We start from the raw sequence: 22,410 nt of genomic DNA on the forward strand, positions 1-22,410 counted from the left end.
AGCCGCCGAGAGACGCGTACATTCCCTCCCACCTTCCTGCCTCATCTGCTGCCTTTTGTCCGAGAGCCGTGCTACGAGGACCCTTTCCACCACCTGCTTGCCATCTTCGCGGGACGTGCTGGGACCGTGGAGAGCACGCCGGGCCGCCGTTCCTGGACGACCAAGGCAGCGCGTGGACACCATTCTACTGCAATTCCCCTGTGTGAGTGTGATCGGGCCCATGTCTGGGGATTTTTATATGACTGATTACGTTCTGCTCTGTGTCTGCTTTCTACCAAATTGTACATATAAGTATAAATAGTAATTAAATCCTGTTATTTCTTTATTCGACCGTCTCGTGTTTTCCATCATTGACTAAGCGTGGTACGAATAGAACCGCTCGGATCGGGTTCCAATACTAACGGTAACTGCACGGACCACGTGGTACGCAATCCGCTCGGTGTACTCAAATTACACGTGGCTCGTGCGAGGCTTGGTTCCCCGCTTCCGTGGTGGCTTTTGGTGAAGCCACATAAGCCATTTTGGTGAAGATCTGGGTCTAGATCTAATAATTTTCAAGTGATTCTGCGTCATTGGAAGATATAGCTAAAACCGATATTGGGCAGGATATCTCAAAAAGTTGTGGACGACTTATGTCAAAACTTGGTGGGTGGGTTGGGTAAGTGAGAATAACAAGCTAATTGATTGACAGTCGTTGTCCGACCCATCCCTCGTGGGTTTGTTTGAATTGCTCAGTCGCACATTGGGCATTTGTTTTTTTGAGGAATTGTGTGTCATGCTTAGATAGGAAATCTTCCATCATCCTGATATATTGTCAATTCAATTTGAAGTTTGATATCAGATTTCAAATTGGTGACTATTTATGCGGTTATATCAAATTCATGAAAATGACAAAAAAAAATCATCTTCTCATAAACACTTCAAAATCATTTTCCCAGAACCCCCTCCCCTCACAAACCCCCGCACTCCCACACTTTTCAATAGCGATCAACGCTCCTGACTACAGGTACACATCAATGGACATGGAAGCTATTTTCACGACAGGTGCAGTTCTGAAGCCAAAATGAAACAGGTGTAACTTCGGCTGGTGAATTTCTACAGCATGAACCTGTGTTATTGTTATAGGTAATCCACCACACCCTTGGCTAACTCATCCGAGCTGTTTTAATTTTAGAAATGAGTTGGAAATATTTACTCATGGATTTGGTTTTACCTACAGAATGAGATAACAAAAGGTCACCAAAACATATCCTCACCCAACCTTTTACAAACAGCATAAACATGTTACCATTGTTTGTACCATCAATGTTTGTCATGGTGCACCATTCAGCACCACTCCTCTTTTCACTACCACAGCGTACATACCATTTGCTTCTTACCTCTTGTGTCATTGACTACCATTGTATACCATTGAGCACATTGTTGGAAGGGAAGTAGACATATCATATTCTTAATTGTAGAGAGAAATTTTTATTCACAAATATCGTTTTTTGCGAAAATAATCTGTACTCACAAAAAAAATCTGTGGAGTATGAAAAGCACAAAGTGAATGGTTCATACAGGGTTCTCCAAAAAGACCCGGACAACTTTGGTTTTGTGCACATCATCAATGCACTTCAATGTGAGCTCCGTTTGTCACGCACAGGACATCAAGGTGGTACACGAGTTCTTGCCATGTTCAGCTTAGCATGTTTGCGTCCACCTGTGTGCGAGCAACTGTGATCCAAGAATGAAGATCCTGCAGGTTTGTCACCTTGGTGTTGCAGAAAACATCTTTTGACAAATCCTCACAGAAAAAAAATCAAAGGGCATTATGTCTGGTGATCGTGGAGACCAGGCGGTTGGTCCGCCTCGGCCAATCCAGCGACCTTGAAAATTTTCATTCATTATGGCTCAAACGACTAAGGCCCAATTAGGGGAAACGCAGTCCTGTTGAAAATGATATTGGGTTGTAGGTCGTCAATCTGTGGGAAGGCAAATCCTTCCAACATGTTCATGGAAATTGTTGAGGTCACTTTATCCTCTGCAAAGAAAAACGGATCCACGGACAGTCATGGAGAAGGCCACACCACACATTGACCTTTGTACTGTCTTGTACGTGTTCAATGACCACTTGGGGGGTTTTCAGAGCCCCAGATCCTCACATTGTGCTGGTTGACCTTCCTTGATACATGAAAGCAAGCTTTGTCTGTGAACATGACCTTTTTGAAGTAATCTTCACCAACCTCTATGTGACTGAGCAACTCAAAGCAACTGAGCAACTCAAAGGCAAATGCTTGCGCTTAGGTCCATCATTTGGTTTGAGTTCCTGCAGAATCTGCACCTTATTGGCATAAAACATCAGTTTTTTATGCAAAATCCTGTGCACAGTGGTGGTTGGTAGTCCCAGTTTTCTGGATGCATGTCGGATTGATTTTCTGGGACTTTGTTGAAATGATTCACGCACTCGTTAAACGTCTGCTGCACTTGCGCTTGGTCAACCGGTACTCTTTTCTGTTTCTGACAACTTCCAGTCTCCTTAAACCTCTTGTACCACTCTCTGATAATAGTCCATGATGGCGGATTCCTTCCATACTTTGTATGGAAATTACACTGAACTTGCGTGTCGGATCTCGTCTCAATAAACCATTTGATGCACTCAGATTTTTCCTGTGTAGTCGCCGTTTTATTTTACATGAGTGCAGAGACTGTGTTAGGCTTTTAAAAATTCCTCCGTGATATCCTTGAGCTCGTGGACCTGTTTACTTTGTCAGGCCAAGAAGTATGCACAATCGCCTCTGAGCACTGAGCAGTCTATCTTGTATTAAAATCTCGACCAAGCTATAAACTGGCATGCTGGTGTTTCACAAGCAGGGTGATTAATAAATGTGGGTGCCTCCCTTGGATGGAGGTTAAACCGGGTGTCCTGACTGCCAGTATTCGTTTATACAGACTTGGCATTTAATATGGAATATTTTTTTTGTGGGGGTGAACTTACTTTTCAAGATGACTTAGAACTAAAAGTTCATTGGAATTATGTTGAAATTATTCTAGATTTTGTTAATGTGACCTTTAAAAGAAACAAAAACCACATTTGACATTTCGAAGCAAATAAATTGATCCTTGAAAGTGATGTAAACTGATATCAAACTCAATTCACGGACAGTACTGTGTTAAACTTCTGTACGTTTTCCAGAAGTATCTCTTTATTTTGCACATTAGCCAAAAAAAATTTCAACAAAAACAAAAGCTAAATTATGAATGGGATTACGGACAGTAAAATTACAGTTCAGTACTTCGTGTAACCCCCACGAGCATTCAGGAGAGCACGTACACGTTGAGGCATGCTGTTCACGAGATTTGCCAAGGTTTGGACAGGAATCGCTTGCCATGCAGTGACAATAGGCTGCTGCAATTCACGCACAGAGGTAGGCTGCTGGTCAAAGTTGTCGATTTGACGCGTTAATTCTGCCCACAAGTTCTCCATCGGATTCATATCCGGGGACATGGCAGGCCACTCCATATGCTCTACACCACGGTCAGCAAGAAAGTGTTGGATCATGCGAGCACGATGAGGCCGTGCATTGTCATCTTGGAAGAAAAAGTTTCCTCGAAAGGCTGCACGAGCAAATGGAAGCAATGTTTCTTCCAGAATGACCCTGTACTTGAACTGGTTCAGGTTTCCATTCAGAACAACCAGGTCAGTTTTGCCCCCTGCATGAAAAGCAGCCCAAACGGTCACCCCACCACCTCCAGCTTGGACTCTTGGCACTATACAATCTTCGTTGTGGGCTTCATGCACTTGCCTGCACACTCGGATGCGGCCATCTTGAAGAGAGACCAGAAATCTAGAGTCACTGAAGGTCATGTGATTCCAGTGTCCTGGCTGCCATTGGCGCTGGCTCAGTTGTCTGGTCAGGCGTGGCTTTCTCAGGGGATGCCTGGCACGATAGCCTGCTTGAACCATTCGTTGGTTGACTAGCCTTCTGGATACAGGCACATTTGTCAGTTGCTGCCACTCAGCCCTAAGCCGATTAGCTGACTTGGTATGGCCATTGCAGACTAACCGGTGCAGCTGGCGATCATCTCTCCTTGTGGTTCTGCGTGGACGTCCTGGCCTCGGTATTGGAGAAGGGACACCCCTCTGAGCATTTCGTTTCAGGATCTTTGACACCTGACCTTGAGTGATGCCATACTGCCGAGCAATAGCACGCTGTTTCATGCCAGAATTTCGTAAAGCCACCACTCCATGACAAACAGCATTGTCAAGTTGACGGACCATCTCCAGAGGAAGCGGCAATAAATTTTGTAGACGTGCAGCAGTTGTTTTCCACTAATACAGAACGCAACAACCCTTATATACCCGATTGTGAAGCCAATCGTCAAATGTACCTGTCCTTACATTTTGTCACGCCACCTGTGATATAATCCTGTTATTGACTTCTTGCTGCGAAAGACAATCAGTGACATGGTTCTTTCAACAAAGACATCACCGAAGGGTAAAATAAACTCACCAGATTGATATACTGAGTTCAGAAAGTAAACACAAGTCAAGAAAAAAAAAATATTCCATATTAAATGCCAAGTCTAGATGCCATGGTGTCCTTCATGAAGAGTAGGCTGGCCATAATCAGCAGCACCCTCATGGGGCATTGCATCAGCAGTATAGCTGCACTCTCAACAAATGATGTTACTCACAGCCATATTCTTGGGGAAAATGCTTGGGGCATAAAAAAAACCCTTTATATGGTATGTGCCATGTGGCAAACAATAGAAAGCAAGCATTCTGAGTATTGCGCTGCAATACATGTCCCCTACCAAAGATCAAAGTGCCATAACTTTGTCAAAAATGATCGAATATGCAAATTTATGCACGGTTGATGCTGGTTTTCAAACTTGATCTGAGGTATGCTGAGACACATGTGTGTCACACCTCGCCTCGTTGATAAGCCCGCAAGGTCGCTCCGTGAAGCGGCCTGCACGTATTGCACTGTGTGAATTATATAATTACCAACTCATGGTCTGAGGTACTAGCGATTCAAGAGATATGCATTTTTTTCATATTTTCGTTCAATTAACGATATCTGCCAAACCACGTGACCTATCGCAAATTCCAAAAGGACATTTTAGTAGACTGACATGCTGAACAGATCTGTGAAGTTTCTCCTCGATTGGATCACAAATGAGGGAGGGGCTCGGTTTTAAAGGTTTATGCTTAAAAACGTCATAACTCTGAAACCATGTGACACATGACGTCATGCTTGCTGACTTTTTTGTTCGTCATGGGTATGCGATTCTGCCTGCAAAGTTTGGCCTCGATCTGTTCAGCCGTTGCAGAGAAAAAGGGGTTTTCGTGTTTTAACGAAAAACAATATGGCGGCCGAACCACGTGACCTGTGACATCATAATTACCATTACAATATTCTACAGGCCGAGTCCCCCCTACGGTGAAAATTTGATCTCAATCGGTCCTATTATTGCAGAGAAAATCTTTTTCAAAGGAAATTAAAACTGAAAATGGCACTGAGTTAAGGATCATCAGAATTATCAGAATTCCCAAAGTTCAAAGTGCCATAACCTTGTCAAAAATGATCGAAACGTCGTGAAGTTCGAAATTGATCTGTAACTTATCATGAGGAAACCATGTACCAAGTTTGAAATCATTAGCATTAAGAGTTTAGGAAAAAAGTCCGGAAAACTGTTCTTTGCGTGACGGACTGACGGACTGACGGACTGACAGACGGAGGGACGGAGTGCAAACCTATAGTCCCCTCCGGTGTACACCGGTAGGGGACTAATAAGGGACATTCAAAAAAAAAATCTCGTGTGCATGCTGGGCTACCCATGTGTTCTTAGAAGGAACCAAGTAATGCTCCAGAAAAGTTCATATAGAGGGGTGCGAATTTGATTCACACAGCTGCATGAAGTAAATGTATTTGAACCGATATATGTATGGCGCCCCTTTATATGAACATTTCTAGAGCAATACTTGGTTCCTCCTAACAACAACACAACATGCATGATAAGGCCATTTTCCCCGTGAGAGCGGGGGTTAGCATGAAGTGTCCCCATGACAATCTTCTCCATTTTGCCCTATTTTTTGCATCTCTCCTTGTTAACCCCCTTGCCCGCATTTCTTCTTCCACCATCTTTAGCCAAGTCTTTCTCGGTCTTCCCCATCCTCTACTTCCTTCTACATTCATTTCCATCACTCTTCTCAACCAGTCACTTTCATCCTTCCCCAACACATGACCAAACCATCTCAACCTGTTCCTCTTCACAGCATCAATCACAGGCTCTATTCCCATCATCTTTGGCAATTCATCATTTGTCTTCCTCTCTCTCAACGATACTCCGCACATCCACCGAACCATTCGCATTTCCACCCTTTCCAGCCTTCGTTGCTGCTCTACGTTCATTACCCATGTCTCGCTCCCATAAATCATAACACCTCTCACACATGCAGCATACACCTTTCCCTTCAGCTTCAAAGACACTCCCCTCCTCGTCAGCACGCCACTCAGTTCCCGAAACTTCTTCAATGCACATCTCACTCTAGCAACCGTTGCCGAGTCTGATTCACCTTCTCCATTCAGCATGTCTCCGAGGTAGCAAAATGTTTTCACACCTTCCAGCTTCACGCCATCTCCAAGATCCAACTCAACATTTCCTCCATCTGCAGCTCCCTCTGTGCACACCTCACATTTGAATGTAGCTGCCACACTGGTTAATGACCCTCTCAGACCACTGCATTTTTGATGAACTCTCAGCGCACATTGTACATTGAATGGAGTTCACTCCGACACCCTTCCTGCTCACAGCACATGGCCACTTCCCAGTTCTTTCCACCTCACCACATGCTTTACCACTTGCCATCACCTTCGTCTTTCCGATATTCACCTTCAGACCTTTTGTCTCCATACATTTCTTCCACTTGTTCATCTTTTCCTTCAGTCCATCCATACTTTCCGCAATCAACACCAGATCATCTGCATACAACAACACCCACGGTAAACCCTCCTTTACGTTCTGAGCCAGCACCTCCATCACAGCTACAAATAGTAGTGGGCTTAGTACCGACCCCTGATGCACTCCCACCTTCACCTCAAACTCACCACTCTTCCCGTCCTTCGTCCTTACAGCTGTGCGCGCTCTTTTGTACATTGCCATCACGACTCTGATCAACCATTCCTCCACTCCTAACTTCGTCAATGCCCATGTCAATACTTCGCGTGAAACCCTATCGAATGCTTTCTCCAGATCAACAAACCCAAGAAACAACTTCTTCCTCTTCTCCATGTACTTCTCCTGCAACTGCCTCACAATAAAGAGCGCGTCTGTCGTTCCTCTTCCTGGCATCAATCCAAACTGCATTTCGTCGATCTCCACCTTCTTCCTTATCCTCCTCTCCAACACCCTTTCCAATACCTTCATTCCATGCTCCAATAACTTTATCGCTCGGTACGAGCCACACTCCAGAGGGTCACCTTTCCCCTTGTATAGAGGGACGAGGGTACTCAGTTCCCAATCCACTGGAATGCGGCCTTCTTTCACCACCAGATTACAGATCTTTGTCATTCTCTTCACACCCCAACTTCCTGCTGCCTTCAACATATCTCCCACAACTCCCGTCGGCCCTCCCGCTTTTCTACTCTTCATTGCTTTTATCGCTTCCTCAACTTCCTTCTCAGTTATCTTCTCTGCCGGTCCTAAAACTGGGTTACTTTCTATGTTGGTTCCTCCAACTACAACTTGGTTTGTTTTGGTTTTTTTTTTTTTTTTTGTATACAAGATCGAGGCTCGTGAAAGAGCGAACATTAATCACACAGAAAGACAAACCGACACATAAAACATATAACATAGGGAGCGGTAGACAAGATGGGGAGAGAGGGGGAAGGACACAAACACAACATTTGAGAGCAGGGACCGAGAGACATGGAGACATCGAGAGATCTGAGAGAGGGCGAGGGCTTTGGGGGGGGGGGGCGTGGGAAGGGGGCAGTGGGAGAGGTATAAAACATATGGACACTGCCAGGACTTCCAGGAAAGAAGTTGGAATTTCAAACAAGGTGGATCTGGGGTGAATTAGCGGGGGTAGAAAAGATCAAGGTTTTGGATGGGGGAAGATAAGAGATGGTGGTGAACAGCTGTTTTAAAGACCTGGAGGGAGGAGTGGGATTGAAGGGAGTGAGGTAGTTTGTTCCAGAGGCGGGAGAAAAGAGGAATGAAAGAGTGAAGGTGAGCGGAGAGCCGAGATTTCGGCAGTTTAACCATCAGAGGGTTGCTGGCAGATCTTGTGCGACCTGTAGGAATATTTGGGGGACAGAGCACAGAGAGAGCTGGGGGTGCAAGGCCGGAGAGGAGTCGGTAGAAGACAGAAAGACCACCTACCTGCCTGCGGTGAGTGAGTGAAAGGCCCTCAGAGATAGCTTCATCGCGGGAGATTCCAATAATTCTGAAAGCTTTGGTTTCAACAGCGTGAAGCCGAGCTAGGTGTGAGGCAGGAGCACCGTCCCATAGGGGAGAACAGTATTCCATTGAGCTGCGGATGAAAGCCTTGTATGTGGTGAGGAGCTCAGGTGTGCCGAGGAAGGACTTCGCACGACGGAGGATGCCCAGTCGGCGACTGGCTTTGGAGGCCAGCTTGGAAATGTGGTTTTCCCAAGAAAGATCATGGCAGATAGTGAGACCCAAAATCTTGAGCGACAGAACTTCTTGGAGAGGATTGTTGAGAAAGTAGATGGGAGGGTTGTCCAGTCGATCTTTTCGGAGAGACATAGTAAGAGTGTGAGATTTGTCAGGATTGAAAGACATGTTCCACTTGTTTGACCAGTCTGTGATTTTGTCCAGGTCTTCAGAGAGTGAGGAGGCAGCAGACTGCCGATCTGAGGGAAGAGGAATGGAGCGGCAGAGAGTGGAGTCATCAGCAAAGAGATAGAGAGGATTTTCGAGAGAGTCAGAGAGATCATTGATGAAGACCAGAAAAAGCACGGGGCCCAGAACACTGCCTTGGGGAACTCCAGCCTGAACAGGAAGAGGAGATGAGAGAAACCCATTCAGGGCCACACGTTGACGACGACTAGAGAGGAAGTCCCGCCAGCCATGCGTGGAGATTTCCATGGATACCAAAGGAGGAGAGTTTGGTGAGCAGAGCGGGGTGCCAGACCGTGTCGAAGGCACGTGATATGTCGAGGGAGACAGCTCTAATTTCCTGTTTGGCATTGAGGACCTCCATCCATTGTTGAGACAGCAGAAGCAGCATGTCCAGAGTAGAGTGACCTGGTCTGAAACCAAATTGATGATCAGAGATCAAGCCATTGGAGAAGAGGAAAGATTTCATATCAGAAGCAATGATGGATTCCATGACTTTGCTGATAATTGGGAGAAGGCTGATTGGTCTGTAGTTGCTAGGATCTGTTTTTGCACCTTTTTTGTGCAAAGCGGTGATGTTGGCTGATTTCCAAGCAGATGGCAGTTGACCTTGAGCAAAAGAGAGGGTGAAGAGAACAGAGAGAGGGTGAGATAGAGCAGCAGAGCAGGATTTTAGGACCCGTGGGCTGATGCCGTCGGGTCCAGTTGCAGAATCAGAGTCGAGGGTTGACAGAAACTTTTCCACCTTGTCAGGAGGAAAGGACACGGAGTCCAGGAGCAGCAGGGTACGACTGGGTATGGTGCGTACAGAGAGGGATGGGTTTGGGACACAAGATTTAGAGGCAAACACAGAGTTGAGGCATTCAGCTTTTTCACGTGCGGAGTCAGCTGTGTAGCCGTTTGAGGTAAGGGAGGGGATGGAGGGGGAACAAACACCAGAAACGGATTTGACCAGACGCCACCAGGATTTGGAAGAGGGAGACAGATAAGAGAGTTCGGTCTTGAGAACGGAGAGATATTGTTTCCTGGCTCTCCTGAGGGTGGACACACACTTGTTTCGGGCTTTGTGAAAGGAAATGAGATTTCCTTCCGTTGGATTTGCTTTCCAGGAGACGAAGGCAAGTTGTTTCTGGGCAACAGCCTCACCACAAGATTCCGTGTACCATGGACGGGAGGAAGGGTATGACAACTGAAGACGAGATGGGATAAATCTGTGCATGAGAGAGAGCAATTTACTTTGGAAGAATTCCCAGGATGAGTTGATGTCAGAGGTGGTAGAGATGGGAGACCAGTCCAGATGATTGATGGCTGCTTGAAGACCGTGCCAGTTGGCCTGAGTGAAATGCCAGACTCGTCGACGCTGAGCAGGCTCCCTGAGGATGGTCAGAGAGATGTCCACTTTAACAAGGACATGATCAGATGATCCGATCGGAGCAGAAGAAGAGCAGCAGACATTTTCAGGGAAGTTAGTCATAACCAAGTCCAGAAGAGAAGATGTTCCGTTGACTGAGATCCGGGTCGGGAAATTGACAGATTGTGTCAGTCCCAGTGAGTCGCAGAAGTCCTTTGCTGAGGAGCCATGGCTGGTGAGAGAGGTACCCACACCCAGCCAACTGGCATGATGACAGTTGAAATCACCACATATGAGGAAGAGAGAGTTGGGATGAGTAGATAGAAGTTGGTCCATATCATCAGACAGCGAGATGTAGATGGAGTCATCACTGTTTGGTGGACGGTACAACACACATATGAACAAGAGGTGGGAGCGAAGGGGAAGCCGTAGCCAGAGGTATTCCTGGGGGTGAGGTGGAGAGAGTGCAGTGCAGGGCGAGTGAGGAAGAGAGTTTTTGATAAAGATAGCAACCCCGCCTCCAGGACGAGGCTCAGGTCTATCATACCGGAGGAGGGAGTAGCCCGGGAGAGATACTATGGAATCAGAGACATCATAAAGGAGGAAAGTTTCTGTTAAGCAGATCACGTCTGGTTTGACAGAAGCAACCTGTATGGAGAGATCAGTTAAGTTTGAACGAAGGCCCCGGATGTTTGAGGTCCATACCGTTAATGAAGAGGAAGGGGGAGCATCAGATACAGAACAGGGGGGAGGAGGGGTAGGGTAAGATGTGGAAGAGGTGGAAGAGGTAGGGAGAGCTGTTGAAGGTGTGTCAGAGATTTCAGAATAGCTCGGAGAAAGGGAAGGATGGGGCGGACAAAAGGTTTGATGGTGATTGGGTGAGCCACAATGAGGTGTTATTTGAGGAGGGGGAAGAGCGAGGCAGAAGGTTGGGGGAGATGGAGGTGAGAGTTTGAAGGGGGAAGAAGCGGGGAGGACGCTTTGAGGAGGGGGAGTGAGAGGGGGGAAATTGAGAAGCAATGAGGGTGGGGAGATTTGAAGGGGAGGGGTGAGGGGGGAGTTTGGGAGGGAAGGGACAAGGGGAGGGATTTGAAAGGGATGGGATATGGGGGAGATTTGGAGGGGAGGGGTGAGGCAGGAGTCTAGGAGGGGAGGGGCGAGGGGGCGTCTTGGCGGGGAGGGGTGAGGGGGTAGTTTAGGAGGGAGGGGGCAAGGGGGGAGATTTGAAAGGGATGGGTGATGGGGAAGATTTGGAGGGGAGGGGTGATGGGGAAGATTTGGAGGGGAGGGGTTATGGGGAAGATTTGATGGGGAGGGGTGAGATTGGATTTTTGAAAGTGTACGATTTATGGGAAACGAACATTTATTGCAAAATGAGTTTCTTGTGACCTTCGAGTTAAAAATACGTTTAAGGACGCTGGATGGAGGATGGAGTGCAGGAGAGTTTAGGGAATGTAGAAAAAAGGCACTATAGGAGATGGATATTTTTTTTGGGATGAATTGATTTGGTGAGCAAGTCGAAAGCAGCCTTTTAAAGAAGAAGAAGAAAAAGGTGTTATAAAATATGACGGAATACATAACTTGAGGGGAAAGTGTAAACATTGAAGGTTAATGAGTGAAAACTATCTGGGGAAATGGGGGAGAAACACGTGGTCGAAGAACGAACGAACGAATAAGAATGAATAAACGAATGAGAACAGAGAAAGAAATGTTTTTTTTTTTTTTTTTTTTTTTGAGTTGAGATTTACACAAGGAAGTAGGCTATGGGTGAAAAGCCTGGGAATACAGAGAACGAAAGTTATTGGATCACAAACGACGGACCACTGAGAGAAAAACAAAGCCTCAAGGTTGTACAGTGCACACTGTACAAGGCCTTGCTCGCGACACGGCAAACAGACGATCAATTTATGAAAGATAAACACCGAGAAACAACCAAAGTTGCACACAATAACTTCACACACCGAAAGATAAATACAGTTTCGACAAAATACAATTGTGAACAGACTTAACTTCGAAAAACGTGGAGACCGTGTGGAGCTTCGAAAATCCCTGCCGCCGTCTCCAAGATCTCGCGAGATCTCCTCAGATCTCTTAGTTTCTCCTAAGAACCATTGAAATTCTCTTTATCGATTTTTGTGGGCTTCTGAAAACACTATCATGTGCACATTCAATGTGTTCTTGTGTTCTTCCAGGCAGTGGTCTACGTGATCGTGATTTATCAGTTACCATTCCATCTTCCCGAAATCTTAAAACACACATACGGATGACGCTTTCAGAAGGAGCAGTATTAAGACGAAGTTCTCGATGGTATGCTCTTTGAGGTGCAATGATGGAGCACTTGTTCTTGAATAAATTTTTCAACATTAAGAGAATGCTATTGGATTGCCCACTTGTTCATCATGAAAATTCTAACCCTGAATCGTGAATCTGAAAAAGAAAATTGATTTTCACTAATGCTTTCGAAACTATAACAATAGGAAATCCGTTCACTTCTTTTGGCGGATTCTGTAATATGTGCACTGAGTGGACAATGACTGTCTATCATGGAGCCCTCACCCGTTATAAAGGGAAGAGGAGGAGAAGAAGAAGGAGGAGGTCAGTGTTGGTGGGTGAGGACAAGGAGATTAGTAACAAGTTTACCTAAGTGATTTTGACACCATGTGCTTAATGCATTCATTGATCTCTAACATTTACAGAATATGTGAGAGTTTGTTAATATATATATTGTAATTCATCAAAAGGTTTTATTTCACTTTGTTTTTCCATAAAATTTGAAAAATACAATTGCCAACCTACCGAGTACGTTAATCTGTTACTGGAAACAAATGCAATATTTTTGTTTGGAGGAAACTTTAGTAATTGCAGAGGTTGCCCTGGTAATATGTTATCCTTACTATAATTCACGACCGTGTGTGTGTGTGTGTGTGTGTGTGTGTGTGTGTGTGTGTGTGTGTGTGTGTGTGTGTGTGTGTGTGTGTGTGTGTGTGTGTCGTTGCTAAACCTCTTACAGTTCTGGACCGATTACATCCAGACTTGCTACATAGTATCAGCATGATCCCAATTAGTGAATAGGGTTATTTTTATATTTGCCAGTGGTCTTGTGGAGAGAGCGTGGGGGTGTGGGGGAGAGGGTGGAGGGGGGATACAAATTCTCTATGTAAATGTGTATCGTGTCGTAGCGTAGCCTCTGGGTGGGAGAGGGAATTACAAGCCCAACCTTGACAGTACAGTATTCCTGTCCTGACGATTTCCAGTCCAGTGAGGTGTTTTGAATTATAAGCAGTCGACATGTTTTTGCTTCATGCATGTAACCAGGGTTATTTATATTTTTTCCGCATGTGATTGAGGCAGCTGTCAGTTGTCTGTACACTACCCAATAAATAAAGTATGCATCAGAAGAATGTATCACATGTTTGGAACAAGATCACCCATAGGGCAGGTACTCTGCTTGTGCTCAGAAAATAGAGGAGACAAAGTTCCAAAACATACTTCATACACATACAGGGTTGGGATGGGGGGAAGGAAGGGGTGTTTCAAACCAGTGCTTACACAGTGAATGTGGGAGAAGGGGAGTGGGGAGAGAGTGTGGGAGTGGGTGGTGGTGGAGTTGGGTGAGGGGGAGGGGTCAGAGTTTCCACCATATTTTCCTTCATAATAAATAAATTATCCCAAATATTATTTCGAATAGTATGATTGGAAGAGTAAAACAAGACTTACGTTTTTTGTTTTCTTACCTCAAGAATGTAATATCCTAGTAAAAATTGGCAAAAAGCTAATTATTTTCATCTTTAATGCGAACGTTTCTTTAACACAATCATGAATCATTTGTACTTTCCAGCCACTCTTTACAATACGTCAAACTGGCCCAACGTTTCCAACCACTCTTTACAACGTCAAACCAAAGCATTCAGAATCATTGGAATCTCCCGCGATGAAGCTAACTCCGAGGGCCTCTCACTCACTCACCGCAGGCAGGTTGGTGGTCTTTCCGTCTTCTACCGACTCCTCTCTGGCCTTGCTCCCCCAGCTCTCTGGGCTCTGTCCCGCAAATATCCCTACAGGTCGCACAAGATCTGCCTGCAACCCTCTTATGGTTAAACTGCAAAAATCAAGACTCTCTGCTCACCTTCACTCCTTCATTCCTCTTTTCTCCCACCTCTGGAACAAACTCCCTCACTCTCTTCAATCCCACTCCACCCTCCAGGTCTTTAAAACAGCTGTTCACCACCATCTCTTATCCTCCCCCATCCAAAACCTTGATCTTTTCTACCCCCGCTAATTTCACCCCAATTCCACTTTTTTGAAATACCAACTTCTGTCCTGGAAGTCCTTGGTGTCCTTGTGGTTTATACTTCTCCCACCCACCCCCCCCCCCCCTTCCCACGCCTCCTCCCCCCCAAGCCCTCTCCCTCCCACACATCTCCCTGCTCTCAAATGTTGTGTGCTCTCAAGTGTTTGTGTGCTTCCCCTTCTCTCCCCATCTTGTCTTCCTCTCCCTCTTTTTATATATTTTGTTTGTCTGGTTGATTTGTTTGTGAAGTAAATGTCAGCTCTTTCACGAGCCTCGATTCAGTATACAAAAAACCGGCCCAACGTTTCATGTTAGTACTGTAGTATATTTGTAGAAGTGGAAGTACTTGCAGGATGGTTTCCAACCTGCTATGGATGGTGCAGATGCTAAAAGAGAAACATTTATGATGAAATAACTCTTTACCCGATCAGTCTCCTTCTTGTATATCCATGTTCTACAGACCGAAGGCAAAGTGTGACGTGGTCATCACTGTGATGTTACTTTTCTTCTTCAAAATATGAAGGGGATTATGGCACGGCGTAGGCGTGGGTACGCAGGGAAGTGGTGCACGTAGTATTCATGCATGAGAATGCCAGCCAGACATTGGCAAAACAACACATAGATCACAGCAGCCCACCATGTCATGTGGCACCCACCTAAAGTCAATGCCAAGGCAAGGTATATGAGGATTTCTGCGAGGTAGTGTGGACATGACACAAACTCAAACCAATCACCATATGGAATACTATGGGTTGTGCGCACCACATGACCTGTGGCAAGGAAGATAGAACATATGAAAGTCAAGTAAGCATTAAAAGCAACTTGTAAATACAGTACACAAAATAAAGTTCATTGCATTCATTATGCTTCATTCTTCAAGTGAGACAAATGCGGGAAAGAAGAAAATCTTCAGGAAAGCAGATTGTAATTATCAAATTCTCAGACAATCAATGTTAGGAAAAGCAAATGACAAAGTTAAAAAAACATGGACGAAATCTGTGTGATGTTACTTTATAAACTTTCACAATGTATGCGGGCTACTCATGTAAACTAATTACACTAAAAGAGAAGGGATGGGAGGTTATAGAAAAATAAATAAATAGTAGCTTTCATCCACAGCTTGATGGAGGACTGCTCTCCCCTCTGGGCTGGTACTCCTGCCTCACACCTAGCTTGGTTTCACTCTAGAAACGAAAGCTTGCAGAATCATTGGTATCTCCCTCGATAAAGCTGATTCTGAGGGCCTTTCACTCTCTCACCGCAGGCAAGTTGGTGGTCTTTCTGTCTTCTCCCGACTCCTCTCCGGCCTTGCTCCCCCAGCTCTATCTGTGCTCTCTCCCCCAAATATTCCTACAGGTCGCACAAGATCTGCCAGCAACCCTCTTCTGGTAAAACTGCCAAAATCAAGACTCTCTTATTCACCTTCACTCTTTCATTCCTCTTTTCTCCCGCCTCTGGAACAAACTCCCACACTCTCTTCAATCCCACTCCTCCCTCCAGGTCTTAAAAAACAGCTGTTCACCACCATCTCTTATCTTCCCCCATCCAAAACCTTGATCTTTTCTACCCCCATTAATACACTCAAATCCACCTTTTTAAAATTCCGTTTTCCTTCCTGAAAGTCCCTGTAGTGTCCATCTTGTTTATCCTGTGTACCCCTCCCCAGCCCCTATCTGTTCCACAGATCTCCCAATGTCCCTGTTCTCCACTGTTATTGTGCTTCCCTCCCTGTCTCCTCTTGTATCCTGCTCCCTTTATTATGTGTTGTATGTGTTAGCTCTTACACGAGCCTCAACTGAGTATAGAAAAAAAAAGTACGACTCCAAACTTTGTATGCTAAACAACTTGATCACGTGACACTTGAGCCCTTCCTTGAAGCAATCAAGAGAGTTGTTTTGAGGTCTCTTGAGAAGAGCTCATGCCTGAAACATCACTTCACTGCCTTTTTCAAGGAGGTTAAACACACCTGTCAACATTTGGTTGAGAATATTCGTCATCATTATTTTTTCCCACCAACACAGACCAACTCTAGTCCTTATAAAAAAAACTAGTTTTCCAGAGTTAAAAAAGTTTTGATTTGGAGCCAATCTATATATTCGAGCAAGAGAAGGGAATGGGTAGTGTTTATACTTGAACAATGCCACTTTGTTCTGTATTAATTTATGTAAAATAAAATATTTGTAAATCACCCATTCTGTCCCTGTCTCTCCATACAGCGCTGCACACAAAGAATTACCCCTAATAAATTGATTGGTATTTCATAGTTACCCATAAGTGAAAACACTCGTAGAGGAAAAAACCCCGAAATCGCTGGAAACTGAAGAAAATCTCTCCAACTTGCCTAATTATTTATTTATGCATCTCGTGGTGAGAGCCCAAACAGAACAAACATACAAATCCACCTGTCTTGTCCTTGCGAAGTCTTGAAAGAATGACGTGACTGTAATAGTGATGAAAAGAGGCCCAAAGGAAGACGATCACACCAAAAACGTGATGACATCTCCATTGGTCCAATAACTGCTTGATAGTGAGGAAAGCACCTGTAGGAAATAATGATCAAATATCATATGGAGCAGAGATTGTTGCTGCCCCCAGACCAGATAAGACGTTTTATAACGGGCATACACTGAGGTGATTCGTACTTGTGCATCCCAGGCAATTTATGTATGCAAATTCAATAAGCAGGATACATTGCCACCATATTTGAAATTAGACTGTATAATACTGTTACGGATTCGGGGTCAGTGCTCCCCTTACCAAGGGGGGGGTTAGTCCCCTTGTCCGTGACTGACCGACCCGAGTCCTTTGGAAGTTATAACGCTCCTCCGCGGGCAAGATTGGCCAGGGTGATTGGTCAAGATGGAGTCCCAAATACCTGCGTGCCAATCCCTCCGCGAAACAGGGAAATAACTCCCGCTCGAACCACGGACAGGTGGAAATTGCCGACCGGTTTAGCAATCCGCGATTCGAGCCGTTAGCAAAAAGACTAACCCGATTCTGAGCGGTTCTAATCGTGCCACGTATACTCAATTGAGAAATCACGAAAACGATCGGATGGAGAGGAAACCAAAAGGTAGGAAGAACAGAGATTTATTAATTACATACAAAAACCCGAAGAGGAAACGAAAGAAGGGCATGTACAAGGGAAGAAGAAGAAGCAGCAGACACAGGGCAATCCTTAAACAGTCTTAATTAACATGCCCAGGACAACACAAACAGACTTACACGAAAGGGGAATAGCAGGATTGAAGGTCCAAGCAGATGGGCCAGCGTTGGCTCCGGCCCCGGTTCATGCTCCACCCCGGTCCATGCTCCGGCTCCGATCCACGCTCCAGTTCCGATCCACGCTTCAGTTCCGCGGCGAAACCCGGCAGGCGGCGCTGCTCGTATAGCGTTGGGACGCGAGCGGATTTATTTGACGGGGTTCATAAAGCGGGGAGGGTATCTGGCTTTCTCTGTCTCGTCAGAAGCACGCCCTCTCCCGCAGCTCTTTCTCTCTGTCATAAGCAGCACGTCCTTTCCCGCAGCTCTCTCTCAATAGCCTCCATGCGCAGTTCTCTCCCGCAGCTCCCTCTGACTCGGCGGGCTCAGACTCGGCAGACTCCAACTCCACCTCTCCACTCAACTCAACCGCTCCACTCAACTCCCTCGTGTAGTCCCACGCGAGCGCTTATATTACGCGCTCGAGTATCAAGCCGCGTGCTTTTAGGACACATCCACCAGTGAGCTCGCCTCGGCCCTGGTTGGTCGCGAGGGCTCACCGACCCCGCCCTCAACAGGGCTACGCCTCGCTCCGATAACTCCTCCCCCTTCTTTACCAAGCTGGAGCACATGGGCAATGGAGTCTTGGGGGATAGAAAACCACTCTCCGCCGAAGCTTTTGAAGAGGACTTTGGGGCCTAATCTTATTTAATTAATGCAATGCAGAGTCAAACTATTGGAAACAGAGCCTTACCTGAAACACATACTAATGAGATAACTAGAGAAGTTCCTATGGTGCCCTATGTGTTGCAACATGTTCTAACTAGGGTGCGACCTTTAGCCTTTTGAAGATGGGAATATTTACAGGGGATTATTTATAATGGATTTATACTGGATTATTTATAATGGATTATTTATAGTGCAGGTTCTAAAAACTGTAACAATACATTTGAATGAGCGATTATTCCCAAATGACAATGGCCAGGTGATGAACGGCAGTGATGAAAACGGACACTGATTATGAACCCCAGGCAATTTTAGGCAAATTTCAAATTCAGCGACATCATGCCCTGCATAAAATATTAAAAAATTAAAATAGAATTTGATGCAAATTCATCAATGGATATTGTTATGTGCTCCTCCCCAAACCCCGGTCACGGTGTACCTCCAAGTCCCAAAAGGAGTCACGGCAGAAAGATGTGCTATTATGTGTGCCAATGACCAATGGTGAAACCACACCAATCAATCGATACAAAACCCAAGTATTGTATTAAAATTGCACAATAATAACAACTTGCGCAAGTACAAGAAAACCTCAATTGCACAGCAAACACATAATAGCAGGTACCATCATAATTCCTATGATGGTACCTCCAGTTTCTTAACTCAATAACTTACGGTACTCCACGTGAGCGAACTGCAACACCCCCAAAGTCACTGTCACGACACCAGGCAAAAGTCGATCCACGCTCCAGTGATCACAAGAAAAAAGGTCGTACTGAGACCTGAACCCAGGACGGCTAACAGTCAACGCTGCAGAAGAGCCGCTTGGTGAGGTGTCGGGCCGACGTTGGTCAGGTAAAAGTTCACCCAAAAGGCGACTGGGAATTCACACCTTCGGGTCACCAGACAATGACGCTGACATGAACGAGCAGCAGTTCCCAAGCGGAGAACCGCGAGTTTCCAAGCAAAATCCACGCCACACACGGGAACCAGGCGAATGGCTGGTGCAAGGTGAAATGGCGGATGGGTCCGTAATGGAGGCGTACCTGCTCTCAAGCGATGATTCACTTTCGGAACCAACAGCAAAACCCGTCTCGCATGTTTATTTGCCACAGCAATAACGACACTGTCACAGGAATCCCTTCCCCGAAACCAATATTCACTCGTGACCAATGTTCACCAGCGTCCACTCGACACCTCAAAGCAGATAGGCCTTCCTTTCCCGATCTCACTCGATCCGCTCGCCCACCTCCTCTTCTTCTTCCTCTTCCGGTTTCTCCCGACCTATTTCGTTTTTCTTTTGAAACACTAATTTTTACCTTTGAAGACAGTTATCTCCATTTCACACCGAAACCGTAACAATAATAGTACATGAAACTAAAAATGCTTCCAGTGGATGAAAACCACAAAGACAGAAGTGACGAATCCGTAACAATATGCCTTTGTCCGCATTAAATGTCAACCCACTATTACATTTGATCTCAACTAATGATCACATGAAACATCAAAAACCACATGGCCATAGACCTTTGACTTTTTGACCCCCAAATCAAATCAGTTCATCCTTGCATCAAAATACATCGGAACTTGTACCAAGTTTTCTCAAAATCCCTTTGGCCGTTTACAAGTTATGGCGGTAATGAAAACCTGCTATGCACACATGGATGGACAGCCAAGCCAAAATCAATGCCTCAGACTGAAAACAGCTCTACAAAGCTGCCTGACTAACTTAGATTCAACAAGGCATCAATTGTGCAGAAAATTATCCCACATAAATTAGAAATAAAAAATAAAAAAGAAGAAGTAGAATCACTCATTTCACATATTTAGATGCAAGGGTGGCCAAGGAAATTTTTCCTTGGCTCAGGGGCACAATCCTGGATGGGTCGCCACTCCAATGGAGGATACACTAATGGCTCATTCTCCCCAGTAGGCTTATACTCATTTTGCCGACCTCGGAAGGACGACAGGCTGAGTCAACCCACCTGGTGTTATTTAACGGTATGCCGGGATCTCAAACTCAGGACCGTAAGATCGTAAGCCAGCCACCTTAACTGTTAAGCCAACACCAGAGTAAGAAATACAGATGTCTGGTAAATACAGGGTAATTCGATTCGCTCAGGATGGAGAACATGCTCAATACTCAGTGCCGATTACAAGGTGACATTTAGGTGATTGAAGTTATTAGCTGCCAAATCCCATGCAACGTGTACTCAATTGTAAGACACTCGGTGACATCCTAGCGAGATAGATACGAATTGCCTGAGATTCTCATGAACCACGAATACATTTCCCAGGTGCATGGGCAGCTTTACGGTTCAATTTGACTGAATTGTAGATAAAACCTGAAATTTGTGAATCACGGGGAATCAAAGAGAATGTAATAACTTTTTAACTTCGAGAACTGAGTAACAAATGAAAAAAAATTTAAGTCGTTTTTTTTTTCTTTTCAACAATCACCATGCTTTTCGTTAAAAAAAAATCCGACTTGTATAATATTCGCTACTATGTTTTCAGATTAAATATTAAGTACATTATAGTTACACTAAATAATTAGATTTACAAGTACAAAGCATAAGGAGCAAACATAAAATAAATAAAAAAATAAGGAAACGGCAAGAAGATAATACACGTAGTAGAAGTATATCTCTAGACAGTTCTCTCAAACAGGCCTGCAGCACGGAGACAGCCGATCAGTCTTCCAGGAGTGTCCCAGAGATGGTGTGCTTGTGTGAGAGAGAGAAAGAGAAAGAGAAAGAGAAAGAGAGAGAGAGAGAGAGAGAGAGAGAGAAAGAGAGAGAGAGAGAAAGAGAAAGAGACAGAGAGAGAGAGAGAGAGAGAGAGAGAGAGAGAGAGAGAGAGAGAGAGAGAGGAAGAGAGAGAGAGGAAGAGAGAGAGAGAAAGAGAAAGAGAAAGAGAAAGAGAGAGAGAGAGAGAGAGAGAGAGAGAGAGAGAGAGAGAGAGAGAGAGAGAAAGAGAAAGAGAAAGAGAGAGAGAGAGAGAGAGAGAAAAAGAGAAAGAGAAAGAGAAAGAGAAAGAGAAAGAGAAAGAGAAAGAGAAAGAGAAAGAGAAAGAGAAAGAAAGAGAAAGAGAAAGAGAAAGACAAAGAGAAAATACAGAGACAAGAGGGGTCTGCTGGCCCATAGGGATCAGCGCTCTGACTCTGGCCACACTGTCCTGACAAATCCGGGCAGCAGAAAAAAGTGGGGATAGATTTGGCCCCCTGCTATCTCTGCGAAAGTTGCTAAACACATGGTTAATGACAAGTGTTGGCTGGCGGGAACAGCTTAGAGTTCCGCACACTCACTTTAGAGCTGTCTTGCCTGGGTTCGAATCTCGACCCAGCTATAAACTGTCAACCTGGTGCTTCGCATGCAGTGTGTGTGCCTTCTGCCAGAAAGACATTAAGCCGGAGCAGCCGCCTGGCGAAGTGGTCATTCGTAGATGTTAAAGTTCCCACGGTGTCTTTCGCAAAGAGTAGGTAAGTTATCATTGGCACCCTGAGCAAATTAAAAATTTGTGCTGTGCCTGACTGCTGGGAAGGCAACAGAAAACCACCCAACATACCACGTGCCAAGAGACCGTCACTTTGTCAAGAGTATGCAACATTGGAGATGATTTTGTGGCATATAGTAGAGGATCAGTACTAATGTCCCATGACCAAATCTCTGGAACAAAGGTTTGAAAGTGTTTTTGACATGCCTGAAGGGTACTGAACAAATTTGGCTTGGGCTGCCCTCTTCAAAGTTCTGGCAATTTTCGGTAGGGGTCAAATAAAGTCAAACAGGGGTCAAAATTGAAAAATATTCTAATCCTTTTGAAAAGTATACCAAATTACTCGTCTGGTCATAAGGAATCCAAAAAGGTATAGTTTGCCCTATATGCGAACTTTAGTTAACGCGCTATGGACAGAAACATGAAAAGGTCAACGCACTTTGGGCAGGGGGTCAAATTTACTAATACGGTTAAGACTGTCCAATTTAAATGATCTTGG

At 45.1% G+C, this 22,410-nt stretch overlaps 1 protein-coding gene across 4 annotated transcripts in view; it reads right to left on the bottom strand.

Annotated features, from left to right (window-relative positions):
* SRD5A3 (steroid 5 alpha-reductase 3) overlaps nucleotides 1-22,410 on the bottom strand; it is a 57,349-nt gene that overhangs the window by 9,998 nt on the left and 24,941 nt on the right. For 2 of the 4 annotated variants that reach the window (XM_068113007.2, XM_068113006.2), the window contains exons 4-5: nucleotides 16,895-17,032; nucleotides 15,149-15,262 (exon numbers count right to left, since the gene is read on the bottom strand). In XM_068113007.2, the coding sequence (XP_067969108.1) occupies nucleotides 15,149-15,262; nucleotides 16,895-17,032 (252 nt within the window). Of the gene's footprint in view, nucleotides 1-13,974; nucleotides 15,263-16,894; nucleotides 17,033-22,410 lie in introns of those variants that run through there. The other 2 variants (XM_068113005.2, XM_068113008.2) reach the window with 2 other exon arrangements.

The sequence above is a fragment of the Myxine glutinosa genome, chromosome 4, assembly GCF_964187855.1.
Source record: "Myxine glutinosa chromosome 4, kmMyxGlut1.1, whole genome shotgun sequence".
Lineage (NCBI taxonomy): Eukaryota > Metazoa > Chordata > Myxini > Myxiniformes > Myxinidae > Myxine > Myxine glutinosa.